Source organism: Glandiceps talaboti, chromosome 12, assembly GCF_964340395.1.
Source record: "Glandiceps talaboti chromosome 12, keGlaTala1.1, whole genome shotgun sequence".
In the NCBI taxonomy this organism is placed as follows: Eukaryota; Metazoa; Hemichordata; class Enteropneusta; family Spengelidae; genus Glandiceps; species Glandiceps talaboti.
This window is the reverse complement of record NC_135560.1, coordinates 11,442,342-11,457,090: the sequence shown is the minus strand read 5'-3', so window position 1 is coordinate 11,457,090 and position 14,749 is coordinate 11,442,342. Positions and strand designations below refer to the sequence as shown.

Below are 14,749 nucleotides of genomic sequence, written 5' to 3'. Positions count from 1 at the left end.
CACCTGATTGGGAAGCCTTTAAAAATCACCTTATTTATCATTCCGGTTTCATTTTTAATCTGTTCACATGTTAATTTTCAAATGACATAGGTCTTGTTGACTTCAAAATATCTAGAACTTGAATTTTAAAGTTCAACTTTGTGCTACAGATGAACAGCAACAATCTTTGAAAATTTCTTCTCACAGAGTCAACAAATTTTTTTTGGAAGTAAATACAAAATTTTCGCTGACATCTCATCAGCATCATCAGGAGTGTACTACAATGGGTTGTTGTCACACGTCTTGGAAGAGACACATGCAATGAGCTTGACAGAAACAGCTGCGGATCTCAATGCCTGCATCCTGGTTTCAACTGGGCTTCCTTTGGTGAATACATATGGCTTCCTTCAACCTGTGCCTATACAGTTGATCTTCTTCATCCACGATTTTGACATTCTTCACATCAAACTTGTGTGACTTCTTCCGGTGTTCCCCTGTTGCTGATAAAGGTTGATGACCACTAATGCGAATGTCCATATCCCAGCTTTTTCTCTTGAGCTCATTTTACATATCTCTTCTGAGGCATGTGACAATAACCCATACATGTACATGTAGTAGTACACCCCTGACAATGCTAATGAGATGTCCTTGTCGGTGAAAATTTGGAATTTGCTTCCAAGAAATTTTTTTGACTCTGAGTAGAAATTTTCACTATTATTATAAGCAGTCACCCAAAGTCTATGAACATTCATTCTCACAGCAACAACCTCCCATTTCTAATATCTTTTTGTAAAAATACAGATTTCAAAAACAAATCTTGACAATTTTTAATGTATAAATGTGAAAGGAAATAGTATGACAAAAACTTACTACTATCTATACATACATGTATGGTAACTTAGTACGTGTAACAATATCTTCCAAAGTTATATGCAAATGAGCGATTTGAAAGGCCTTCTAAGTCAATCGTAATGGACCTACCTGCAAGACATACCCCCTAGCATAGTCTTCATACATCCAGCCCAGTCCATGTAGAACCTGAATCACCTCATCATGTTTGAGGACGCTGAACAGTCTATCCAGCAGAATCTTGAGTCGGGTCGGAATGGCTTGTGTTCCGTACAGGATAAGACTTCCAATGTCAAACACAATGTTGAACTGGACCACTTCGACTTGAAAGGACGGATACAGGTGACGAGTACTAAGTTTATCCAGGGCTGTATTGGAAGAGATATCAATCCAGACTCAGGGGCACACCACTGATATCTCTCTCTCTCTTATCTCTATTTCTCTCTCTGACATCTCAAAAAATCTTGCATGCAGTTTTGAATACAACACGGCCATGATACATGTACATCACTGCTTTCTTCACAAACATTCACAAAATTCACTGTTCTAGTGCATGCACTGCAGGCAACGATGATGAGTAGTTGTAGTAGTAGTAGTAGCAGGGAGGAAAGCTATGTAGTTTTTTTTAGATGTAGATGGGGGTGGGGTGGGGGATCCATGCAAAGAACATATACATGTACAAATGTATGTCACAGTGACAGCAGACAGATAAAGCAGTTTGTAGAATATTTATAAGCATATCTTAACACAGCTGTTTGCAGAAGTCTTTGATTGGACATTTGAATTCACTGCAGAATGAACAATTTGAATATGGCCTTATGTACAAATGGATAAATGGTCAACATATACATGTACATACATATATATAAAAATATTATACAAAATGTATGCTAACTATCACAATGTATCAGATATCAGGTATTTGCAAGGTTTCTGATTATGAAGACCAATTGAGGTTGAAGGAGGAGGAAATTACTTTCCGCCTGGGAATTTTAGAACCTAATGAAATGAACAAACTATTTAGTTCATTCCTACCATCTCACTACGTCCATTCTATCTTTCAGAATGCATGTTTGAGTTCTTTTTGGTGCACATGGCGTTTTTTAGATCTTTCTCAGCATACTTTACTATTTATTAGAACTTGCGGTGCATCATTCGTTTTCAGTAACTATACAGATATTTGTCAGGTTTTCTAATACCTACATAAGCTTGTATCTTGCTTTTATCCTATGTAAAAGAATATTAATTTGAAAGATTGGCTTGTACAATGTACTCATTGATCAGGACGGTTTTACTCGTCACTTTTGCACTCCCACATACATTTTGTATTATTCATATGTATAACATTAACACACGCATGGTATTCTGACTAAACACTACATTGAATGCCTATATGAATACTATATCTAATAAATACTTATTATACAGAGCACAATATTTTTTTGCAGGTGAGAAAAACTAGTCATGAATTTGCTACACTTAAAATCCCTTTTACTGGCAGCGAAAGTTTTTATATGCTACATTTACAGTAAGTTTAATTTTTTTTTTAATTTATTCTTTAACTTGGCCTCCAAGCCCATATAAAAAGGGGAAAATCTAAATATATGCAAATAAAGAACTGCAACAGACCACAGTTACAAATGGATCCGAATAACAGACAGCTAATTTAGAATTAGTCCTGTACATGTATGTAGATTTTATATTCTGAAAACATAAAACTTGGTGAAATAAGATACCGTACACCTAGATATTTTTGCAACTTTTGCGATTTTACAGTCTTCAGCGAGTTCTCAAAGACTAATTTTTTTACTAATGACCAGACTGGTACATTATGTTCATGTGCAAGAAGGCATTTTAGTCACTACTTATTTTTGAGTTTTTGTTCTCTAGCGAAATTAGCGAAAATAAGTCTTTAGTGAAAATTTCCACGTTTACGGTAACCTTATCACTCACTTATTACCTGACATGTTCCACAACAAGAACATCCAGATCTGTTCTACTATGGTTGAATTTAATAAATCCTTTATTAGCTTGGTCTGTTACATGACAATCCTTTTTTTGAGACAACATTTTTTTTACGAGTATTTCTTTAAATATACATTGGATTGCTAGCATTGAATTTATAGATTTTAAACATGATAGGTTACCTATCACGCACCATGAGTTTATGTTTTGCCAAATCACTTCTCAATATTTTTTCATTGACACAGAGTGACATTTCAAACTTGGATGTACATGTAATACCAATGTAAAGGATGTACAGTACTGCATGTATCCGCATTTTTTTGTTGGCGTCAGATAATCAGCAAATTATTGCACCAAAGATGTTTGGTAGCCAAGAGAACTGTTGCAGTTACGATTTTCTAACACACTCCCACCTTATAATTTGGTAGTCTAGATACAATGTTTAGTAGTCTATGTCCTGGACTACCGGGTATTGCTAATTTGGTAGTCTAGATACAATGTTTAGTAGTCTATGTGTCCTGGACTACTGCATATTTTGTAGTCTAGATACAATGTTTAGTATTCCATGTCCTGGACTACCGGGTATTGCTAATTTGGTAGTCTAGATACAATGTTTAGTAGTCTATGTGTCCTGGACTACTGCTAATTTGGTAGTCTAGATACAATGTTTAGTAGTCTATGTGTCTTGGACTACTACATATTTGGTAGTCGAGATACAATGTTTAGTAGTCTATGTGTCCTGGACTACTACATATTTGGTAGTCTAAATACAATGTTTAGTAGTCTATGTGTCCTGGACTACTGCATATTTGGTAGTCTGATACAATGTTTAGTAGTCTATGTGTCCTGGACTACTGCTAATTTGGTAGTCTAGATACAATGTTTAGTAGTCTATGTGTCCTGGACTACTGCTTATTTGGTAGTCTAGATACAATGTTTAGTAGTCTACATGTACATGTATGTGTTCTGGACTACTGCTAATTTGGTAGTCTAGATACAAGGTTTAGTAGTCTATGTGTTCTGGACTACTGCTAATTTGATAGTCTAGATACAATGTTTAGTAGTCTATGTGTCCTGGACTACTGCTAATTTGGTAGTCGAGATACAATGTTTAGTAGTCTATGTGTTCTGGACTACTGCTAATTTGGTAGTCAAGATACAATGTTTAGTAGTCTATGTGTCCTGGACTACTGCTAATTTGATAGTCTAGATGCAATGTTTAGTAGTCTATGTGTTCTGGACTGCTGCTAATTTGGTAGTCTAGATACAATGTTTAGTAGTCTATGTGTTCTGGACTACTGCTAATTTGGTAGTCTAGATACAATGTTTAGTAGTCTATGTGTCCTGGACTACTGCTAATTTGGTAGTCTAGATACAATGTTTAGTAGTCTATGTGTCCTGGACTACTGTTACTTTGGTAGTCTAGATACAATGTTTATTAGTCTATGTGTTCTGGACTACTGCTAATTTGGTAGTCTAGATACAATGTTTAGTAGTCTATGTGTCCTAGACTACTGTTACTTTGGTAGTCTAGATACAATATTCAGTAGTCTATGTGTCTTGGATGACTGCTAATATTGAGAACTGAAATCTGTATGTCTATTGCATCTGGTGATTTGCATAATTGAAAAATAAAATGTCATCGTAACATCTTAAAGATCTCGAAGTGCTGAAAAGGTCTCAGTGTGACCTTTGCACTGCCTGGGTCATATTGTGATTTGAATAGCAAACTAAAAAGACAAGTAATTTTCATATCTCAGCAGGAAACAACTCATATATGATAGAAAACAGGGCTGTGTGCAATCTTAGACAGTTTGAAGTGTTCAATGGTGAATACTGAGAAGTATAAACAGAGGATAGAGTTGGGAATAGCAATGAGTGGGTGGAGAGAGGGGAGATGAGAGAAAATAGAGAGGGGGAAGTATATATGGGTAGTGGCATGCATGATGTGGGAGAGGGGAAGTGGAGGGGATAAGGAAAGTGTGGGATGTAGAATGGGAGAAAAGTGAATAGGGAGGTGGAAAGACTGGTTAAAGTGGAGTACATGAACAGTAGTAAAGTGTAGTGTGAGTGGAAAGGAGGGTAGGGAGAATGGAAAGGGGAGGGTAGGGAGAGTGTTGATGCAGAATCTGAATGGGAGGTACAAGTAGGGAGAGGGTAAGTGGAGTAAATGTACATATAACTGTTTATAAATACAGTTAGATGGTGGTGAGTGTGTTGGATGTACAATGTAGCATGGCATGAGCATAAGTGGGGAGAGCTAACATATGGAAAAGATATGCAAACAGGAACTTTATGTACTTTCCAATTTGCCACCATAATGTCATTACAATGGACAACAATCATGCCTTTGTGTTCCTTTGCCATGTATTCACTGTGACTTAATATCCTTAAATGTCTTGTTTTACTTTCCAATATGCCACCATAATGTCATTACAAAGGACAAGAATCACGCTTTTGAGATGTATTCACTGTGACTTAATTTCCATAAATGTCTTGTTTTTAATACTCATTAACATATCGTTTGTGTAGTCCAAGGAAACATAGTCCCTTCAGTACATTGTAAATAACATGATCCCTGTACAATAAATATGGCCAAATTTCTATGTGTGTTTTGTATGTGCTCCTCTCTCTAAACCAATTATTGGATGGGCATCATAGTATACAATGTGCATATATATGTACACTACAGTACAGGTATATACCTTCAAATGAAATAAATAGTTCCTGGTTTTCTCATTGGGACATTTATTTTTGTTGTCTTCCAAAAAATTTCACTTTCAAGTGATGATGACTTTACATGTGTTAAATTTACAATGTCAAATTCAACACTGAGCCAGTGAAAGAAATTGTGTCAACAACAAGATCTCTCATTTTACCAGCTACATGTACAACATGTATGGTGGTAACTTGAACAGCTGGTCTGTACATGAGTTGAGTACTTGAGTAGAGGGAAAGGCAAGAACATGACCAAAACATTACAAGGAGTTTATCCTACATCACAGAAGGTTTTTCTTAACAAAAACTCAAGTTGTTGACTATAACGAGTAATTAAAATACTAGATAAGTATCGATGTGTTGGTAATAACCGAAACACAGCTGTTGTGGAACAGAAATCAACCGTTTCAAATCAAATGTTTGAAATATGCTATAAAATGTAACTTCAAAGTATTTCATTTCCTCAAAATTATGCATGTAGTTTATGCCATTGATATGAAATGAAATTTTTGAAAAGTGTTTTTTTTTTTTTTTTTGTTGTTGCAAGGATTCCATATTCCTGAAATCTGACCCAGGCATGCTGTATGTATTCAATATTCAACTGATTTCAGACTCGATTTATTGAAGGCTTTCCAAAGAGGATTTTTTGCCTGGATTTATTTTTACTTAAAATGAAAAATCAGAAGAAATAGCAAAGACGATAAATAAATAGTGACTTATGGGATAAATGATTTTAACGTCTTGCCAGTCATTCACACTAATTCTTCACAAGATTTTGATAACGAACAAATACATGTACCTCTTAATAATTATGAGACTAAACTAGTGACTTTCACATGTATGCATTCGGGATAAATGTATGAACTAATTTGCATTTTTATTTCCATTCAACCTCCTAGATAGTACATGTACACTACAGTATAGTCAGGTAACAGAAACACATACAATGTACACGTACATCAATACAATAACTTTCTGTCGGTGTGATTCTCAAGATGTGGTATGAAGGACCTCATGTGGACAAATCAGAAGAAAGAACTACATGTATTGGAGGTACTACGTGAGATATATATATATATATATCCTGTACAACTTGTTTGCATGGTAAAGCCGATAAGGACAAAGGACACTTTGATGTTATTCACCAATATTTTTCTTTGTTCAGCCAAGAAAAATACGAGTGACCTAAGGGGGATTGTCACTACGAGTTGCTAGATGTCACAAGTATTTTCCTGCTGAATGAAGAAAAATATTCAAGAATAACATAATTATACCGTTGCCAGTATTATGAAAGAAAAAGAGGGGAAAGTATTGGCAATTTCGAATGTTTGACTCATATTTCGAACACAGCAAAACCAGTGACGTAGACAAGCGTTGTCGTGCTGTAGACGCATGTTGTTGTAACAAAAAATGACCCGGGTATAAATTCCATATTTTTTGTTCAACCTGGCTTGTGCATGGTATGTTATCATATTTTTTGAACAAGTCTACATGTATGTCTGTTGCACTGGATATATGTATTTCTACAAAATGAAATAACCCTGCTACACGTTTTGACAGTGTGCTACCGATCACATAGTCTTGCTGCTAGACGTTTGGGCTTTCTTTCGATGCTATAACTATAAGCGAACGAAGTTCGCATGTGAGGGCCTGCCCGAACAGTCTAGCGAATGTCATTTTCAGACCGGACATTCCATTGAGATTACGATAAGCGGTGGGTTGGGCCATATATGCATATATATACTTTAATAATATATTCAATCTCTGCATGCAGGTGTTGACAAACACATTTATGTCATTACTATGTCTTATCAGTTTATGGTAATTGTGTTTGATGAGTGTGTAGACGTTGTCATTCACACATTTTAGTTAACGCATTGGTGGTTATTTTTACAAGCCCCTCCTTAAGATGAATATGCATGAAAATTTAGCTATTGTCCTCTGTTTGTGCTTGTCGCTAATACGGTTCTCTGATTGGCAGTTATTTATATCCTGATGACATTCGCTAGACCTCAGATGTTCCATCCTCGATAGTGTTGTTCGGCTGTGTGTCGTATTTTATCGGAAGAACATCCGAGGGCTAGCTGATAGACTACCGATCACACTGAGAGTAAGGAATTCTTGACTTTGGGTAGTAACTTCTTCAAGCAATTTACTAACCGAGTGATGGCATTGTTGTGTTCAACAGTCCTAACAACTGTAGAAAAGAGTTGAAACAATCCTTCATATTCCATTTTTTTACTTTCTTAAAAACAAATTTCTACACATCGAATAAAAAATATACAAACTTTCCCTATGCTTTCAAAGTTGGCAACATTTAGAAATAGAAAAATATGGCCAATGTGTGAAATCCCCTATATATATCATAGAAGTACATGTAGAAAGTTATGACTACAGTATAAATCCCTCCCCCCCTCCCACCACACACACACTCTATCACACAAGCAGAAAGTTACTGTCGAAGTATGACTTCTCCTGCACACTATCACACAAGAAAGTTATGGCTGAAGTATGGATTCTCCCATACATGTACACTATCACAGAGAAAGTTATGGCCAAAATATAAATTCCCCATACTTTACTATATTTGCATCACAGAAGTACAAACTTATGACTGAAGTAGAAATACCCCCTCTACACTATCACAGAAGTAGAAGTTATGAATGGACTACGAATCCCCCCTCCCCTCCTATTACATTTGTATCACAGTAGGAAAAAGTTATGACTAAAGTATAAATAACCAAATACCCCCCCCCCCCCCCCCCCACCTCTCCTACAATACACTATCAGAGAAGTGGACGTTGTGAATGGATTACGAATTCCCCCCATATATTACATTTGTATCACAGAAGTAGAAAGTTATGACTAAAGTATGAATTCCCTCATATACTATCCATCAATTGAAAGCTTTTAAATGGGTGTTGACAGAGCTTCAATGACAACTTCGGTTTTGGGATTATGTCGAGATTATGTTCGGCCCACATACATCATAGTACAATGTCATACGGTGTCAGCGGTAAAGCTAACTTAAACCCTATATACGTTGAGAACAGTCCCATCACAGACTCTGATGACATGGGTAATATTTGTGTACGATTCTGTAGGGACAAACACGTTAAAAGAACTACAAATGGAAGGGACATAAAATCAATTAAGCTTGTCGCTAGGGCATTGTCGGGTCAAGGGTCAATTTTTTTTACTAAATTGGCAGCATACACAAGGAACTCCTTAGATAGTTTCAAAGGATACGACTTGAAGCAATTGATGAATACGATGACATTGACTGCATACTAATCTAAGAATGTCTATGAGATACCACTATATTCTTCATATTCCGTAATTCTCCAGACACGATTCTGCCATTTGCTATGTCGGATACCGCCTCAACTACGCTAACTCTATTACAAACCCTGAGGTAAAGTTTACATATTATCAACCTATAATCAAGCAATGAATTTTCATGACTTTTTTTATCTCCGCACAAAAATGGCAAGTAAAGTGCCACATCACACGTTGAGGCTACAATTATGATTGGCTTGACTGATCAAGGAAACCAAAGACCTCTTCCTGCATATCTATATTAAATTTCAAAACCACAAGTGTTTGATTTAGGTTTTTTTTCATCCAAATTCAACCAATTTGGTATTCTGAGGCTATGATTATACAGTAAGTGATTTGACTCACTCACAAAGAACTCTTTCTACACATTTATAATTTTAAAACCACAAATGTTTGATTTGCCTTTTTTTTTCATCCAAATTCGACCAATTTGGTATTCTGAGGCCATGATTATGATGACTGACTTTACAAGGAAACCAAAGACCTTTTGTAATTTCATGACCACATGTGTTCAATTTCATTGGTTTTTTCTTAAATTTTCATCCAAATTGGTATTCTGAGGCCATAATAATGACTGACTTATCTAGGAAACCAAAGACCTTTTGTAATTTCATGACAAGTGTTTGATTTCGTTTTTTTTGAAACTTTTCGTCCAAATTCGACCAATTTTGTATTCTGAGGCCATAATAATGAATGATTGACTTATCAAGGAAACCAAAGACCTTTTGCAATTTTATGACAAGTGTTTGATTTCGTTTTTAAAAAAAAAAACTTTTCATCTAAATTCGACCAATTTGGTATTCTGAGGCCATAATTACAAATGATTGACTTATCAAGGAAACCAAAGACCTTTTATAGCATATTTGTAATTTCACGACCACAAGTGTGTGATGTCATTGTTTTTTTTTTCTTAAATTTTTTCGACCAATTTGGTATTCTGATCAGGGGAGCTACATAAATACACTGTGGCAGCATATTTGGATTCTGAAAGAGTTCATTCAAGCATCGTATAATTCTGAAAATTAAAACTAAATGGAGTGAATGACATTAAAATGACAAATCCCCCTGTACACAGGTAAGGTTGTACAAATGTACGTTGATTTATTGGTAGGACTAAGGCAAAACTTGATGTACAGTGTTGATATATCACTTCTTCATCTTTTGACTACTAAACAACTTTATTAGGCTTTCTACATCCTTGATATCTCCACCGGAATTTAAAACAAACTTATCCAGTCAAAGATTGAAATATTTCCCAATAAACAAATAATTTGATCTACAGAAACGAGTGATTTTGCAATGGTAACACTGGTAACATATCAAACAACTAAACAACTTTATTACGTTTTCTACATCTTTGATGTCTCATCTGAATTTATAATAACCTCATCTACATAATCAAAGATAGAATATTTCCAAAAAACAAAGCATTTCATCAAGAAAAATCAATGGTTTTGCAAAGATTAGGTTACCCTGGTGTATTAAACAGATAATAGGAAATCAATGAAAAGTACACAATTTCTTCTAAGGTACACTATAATTTGGTGGAAAACTCTGGTAGAATGATTTGCCATTTAAAACAAAATCACTGCAATGTGCACATTTTTTTATATTTTCGTGTCTTTTTAATAGTATTTTAAAAGTAGATTAGCGTCTTTCAATCCCATTTGTAAGTGGGCTGCTGTACTGTACGGTTGATGGGAAAAATAAATGAATAAATAAATAAATTGCCTAAGGGATGATCACACAATGTCACACAAGCTCAATAAGCAAACTTCGTTTGTTTGGGGGGGGGGGGGGGGTTGCGGTGTCTGGCTGCAATGCGATTGCTGAACTTCATTTCCGCACTTCTAACCAAATTTCAATGGAAAATTTCTCTCCTTCAATGATAACAGCTTTTATGTTTATTTATGAGATGTTGATAAGTTATAAAAAATTACTGCTAATGTGAGATACAAAATGTATGGTTCTGGGTTTCTGGTAGTATTTGCTTATAATCAGGTTTTTACATTCCATTGATCATTGTGGTGTGACCGCTACAGTTTTCACAACCTGCAGATAGGGCAAACTCAATGGCCAAATAACTTTTAAACATCTCAAAACTGTAAAGCAACATTACCAGAGAATTTTCAAAGAAATTTGTTCGTCCCTTCTTTCTATCATTTCTCAAAGCAGAATTTTAGTAGTAAAGAAATAAATACTACTACTAGTTCATAAGTCATTTCAACCCCCTCCCTCCTTCTTCAGAAGTAACATTTGCTGTAATTCATACCAAACATTTTACCCCCCCCCCCTCCCTAAAACACAGTTGGGGGTCATCAAAATTTGTTTTATTACTTAGTTTCAAAATAGAATCTGAAGAAATAAATCAAGTCAGTTTTTCATATATCAAATCTTAGAATGTGCAATCTAAATACCTATAGACAAAACAGACATAGCTGTGAAAAGATAAAATTAATAGCCACATTGATTCATTTTTCTATCCCTCAATCTCCAGTAAAAAATGTTTCCACTTCATTAATATGAATTTTCCCGCCGAAACCTTTTGAACGCAATTAGTATTCCAGTATGAATTTTCCTACCAAAAGTATTTGAACAAAGTTGTAAGAATTTTTCTGACAAAAACTGCTCACAAAATTAGTACTATGAAATTTCCCGCCAAAACTACTTATTAGTACTATGAATTTTCCCGCCAAAATTATTTGAACAAAAATTCAAATTTGCCAGTAACACTTTGATTCCATTCATATTTATATGTTGCAATCCTTATGTATGAATCAATATCAAAATTTCGGAACCAAAAAGATGAGATTAAAAAATCTTTTATGATGCAAATTAAGTGTTATTGTTTGTAATATGTAGGGTGTAATAAAAGCCTTTATGTCATGGCCTTCTTGAATTCCCTGTACATTTTTAGGTTTTCCATGTGTCACTGACACCAGATCTGTTACATCGTATAAAAAAGTGGAATTTTTCCTCCCTTTTATGACCTGAGCTGACTTTGAATATTGAGTGTGCGTGTCATAAATTGCCTGGGAGATGATCCTTGTTTTTATAATGTCATGCTATGGAATGCCATTCATCCAGATTACACATATTTTTGCAAAACGGTTGTAATTGAATTTAGAATACACATGGTTCTAATTGTGTTGTGTATCTTTCTAGAAGTCTATGGCAGGTCGACACAACTTGTTCGCTTGTCATAAATCACACAAAAGTGACAGTTTTCTAATAAAAAAAATGATAACCTCTGCAATATTGCATGGCTACTTTATCAATTGTATAGACCAACTGTGTACTGGACTTCTACTCTTACATGCTACAGAACACGCCTTCACATGTCGCTTCATCCATATGCACCTGAAGGCACTGCACGAATATTAACTTTTCTCATTTCAAATATCTTGTAGACCAAATCCCTCTGGAGTTGCCTGGTGTATTTTTATTTCCTCATTACGTACAATTGAATGACACCAAAACAATGCCAGTCTTTTAGTCTGCACAAACAGATGGATAAGGATCTTTGTGCTTGCTAAACCGTTCTGAATTCACTCAGCTTCACACATACACATTTCACTCCAAATCTTGAGCTGGTATAAATAGCGAGAGAGACATCTGGTAAAATTAAAATAATTTTGATAAAACAACATACATGTATTGTAATTCTTGTACCTGTAATACAATTTAACTTCATGCTAGAGGGTCAAAATAGAACAAGAACTTAGCCGATCAACTTATTCTCACGTGTTCCTATAATAATGCATATGTAGTGTGTGGAATAGAATTCATGGTGTTAACCAGGAAATCAAATTAATGCCACAGTGCTAGTGGTAAAATCTAAATCAGGTTACAAGAATTGGAGGAACTACATGTAAAATAACAAGGAAAGAAAAATTTGATAAAAACGTTCAGGAGTTCCTTATACACTTTCAACCATTCCCTTTTTATAACACAGTCTGTGATTTTCAGTTCAAAATACTTCCCAATGACAAAGAAATCTCAGTGGTATAAACACAAAAATATTTTTGTGAAAATTTCTTCACTCTTTGAGTAGGGTACGTTGGATGAGCCATGTGGGTATATTCTGTAGTAGTATACTGATAACAGTACAGAAATACTGTTGAATAAGTAAGTATTTTTCATTTTTAATACGTTTGTAGAGTCCCTGCAACACAGATAGTATCCTCATTTTAAATATTAACAATAAATTATCATTAGAAGTACATAAAACATCTTTATGGAACAATTGAGAAACAGGCTCTGAATTTCATAATCATAGGCACAAAATTGATTTATTGCAGTCTCAGTCTGTTATCAAAGCTCATTGTTTGTACATGTACCTGTGATTGTATTAGTACCGTGTTGATAATAACAAAAGCAGCCATCTTTGTTGGAATGAGTTTCTTGTAGAGGGCATTGACAAACCAGAACTGGGTCTTATAAGGGGTCTACCACGTTTGATAGCAATGTCTGCAGGTTGCAGTGTCTCCTTGAATAAGGTTATCAGGATACTGTGGTACCAGGTCTGGGCCTATAAGGTTTGATAGCTACACTTTTTGTATGTCTGGCTGCAGTGCCTTCTCTGAATAAAGTTACAGGATACTGTGGTACAAGGTCTGGGCCTATCATGCAGGTTTGATAGCTACATGTATGTCTGGTTGCAGTGCCTTCCCTCAATAAGGCTACAGGATACTGTGGTACCAGGTTTGGGCCTATCAGGTTTGATAGCTATGTCTTGTAGCAGTGCCTTCCTTGAATAAGGCTACAGGATACTGTGGTACCAGGTTTGGGCCTATCAGGTTTGATAGCTATGTCTGGTTGCAGTGTCTTCCTTGAATAAGGTTATAGGATACTGTGGTACCAGGTCTGGGCCTATCAGATTTGATAGCTATGTCTGGTTGCAGTGCTTTCCCTGAATAAGGTTACAGGATACTGTGGTACCAGGTGTGGGTAACCCAGTCTAACAGGTTTGACAGCCATGTCTGGTTGCAGTGCTTTCCTTGGACACAGTTACATGACTCTGCCATCCTGTGAAATTTAGGCATACAACCCTGGTGCAAATTACTATAATTTCAATCCCTTTGTACCATTTATGTCAAAAATGTATCATGACAATCAGCAGACTTCAAAAACATCATCACCATCATCATCATCATCATCATTATCAGGATGAGGACACGCCCTTCCTGGTCTCCTAGCAACAACAGTTAGTTTGTAAACCTTCCAGTGAAATAGACATTGGGAGAAGACTGGTCTCATCACGAAACCTTTCTGTCCAAAGACAAGAATCATGACAACCAAGGTCAAGATTTGTCTGAAATGCAGCACTGTAATCTAATGACAGTCATTATTGGTCATCTATTTTGTCACTTTACAGGTTTCTGTCAACACCTACGCTATAAATAAATGCTGAATGGACTATATTAGTGACACTATTATCTTATCAAATCTACCTCCTTGTACCTATCATGTCATTTATTGTTGTTGGGAGATAACATTTTGACAATTATTGTTGTCGCAAGATAACATCTTTGTCATTTATTTACCTCTCCACCATAAAACCAACCATAATTACAAAGTCAATATTATGAGTAAACAAACATTAAAATCTGTAGTTACAAAGCATAGTAATTGCTTGAATTTCTGATTAGATTTTGTACCTTTGTGGAGGTTTTTTTTTATGGAATTTTTTTTTTTTATCAAATGGTATCGTGGCTGTAATAACTTGTTATCGTAAGTGTATGATCAACAATATGAAGTCTGTAAAAGTATGTAGGCGAATTAATAGGACCTAACTAACTTGGTATCAGTAATTTTGTCCCATGTGTTGCTTAACAACCCCAAAATAACACAGATACAGATTGAAATAATCAATTTTTGTGACAATTTACAAAACTAT

The 14,749-nt window shown here is 35.4% G+C and overlaps 1 protein-coding gene across 1 annotated transcript in view; it reads right to left on the bottom strand.

The window, feature by feature from the left end:
* The window catches only part of LOC144443750 (zinc finger protein basonuclin-2-like), a 51,031-nt gene that overhangs the window by 14,474 nt on the left and 21,808 nt on the right, over positions 1-14,749 (bottom strand). Inside the window, exon 3 of the mRNA XM_078133293.1 lies at positions 961-1,196. Within this exon, the coding sequence (XP_077989419.1) occupies positions 961-1,196 (236 nt within the window). The remainder of the gene's footprint in view (positions 1-960; positions 1,197-14,749) is intronic.